The sequence below is a fragment of the Penaeus monodon genome, chromosome 30 (genome assembly GCF_015228065.2).
Source record: "Penaeus monodon isolate SGIC_2016 chromosome 30, NSTDA_Pmon_1, whole genome shotgun sequence".
NCBI classification, from domain to species: domain Eukaryota; kingdom Metazoa; phylum Arthropoda; class Malacostraca; order Decapoda; family Penaeidae; genus Penaeus; species Penaeus monodon.
In genome coordinates, this window is record NC_051415.1 from 4,567,228 (window position 1) to 4,567,693 (window position 466).

The 466-nt window shown below is 34.3% G+C and overlaps 1 protein-coding gene across 1 annotated transcript in view; it reads right to left on the bottom strand.

The window, feature by feature from the left end:
* Positions 1–466, bottom strand: part of LOC119592482 (gastric triacylglycerol lipase-like) — a gene marked incomplete in the record, with an annotated part of 10,262 nt that overhangs the window by 1,637 nt on the left and 8,159 nt on the right. The window contains 1 exon segment of the mRNA XM_037941314.1: positions 133–217. Coding sequence (XP_037797242.1) covers positions 133–217 — 85 coding nt within the window.

Here is a 466-nt window from a genome sequence, read left to right on the forward strand (position 1 = left end):
CAATCCAATCTGAAGTGATACAGACTCCATAAACTGAACATCTTATTCTTCATTTGGCTATATCTCTTAGGACTAAACTATGCTGTTAATTTTCACAGCATAACAGATATTAGAGTGCAAAACTCAACTTGCCTGTGTTAACTTCCTGGGCATAATGAACTACAGTCATTGTGGATGTTCCCTCGGCTCCATGACTTAGAATGACAGGAAGCCAAGTCTAGTGGGTGAGTATAATTTGTAAAGATTAGGTCAAGGAAGAGAGATACACTACTAACATGAGGTGAACAATCTATGTGCGTAAACAGACAAAGTGATTATCTAATTTGTTTCTAGTCTGTATAGTGTATCTAAATACAATCTCTTCCACTATTTCTTTTCAGTCTATGTGTTAAGCAACAGATACAGTTTTACAAAAATGTCTCTACATTTGTAACAATTACAGTATCAAAACTAATAATTCAAATTG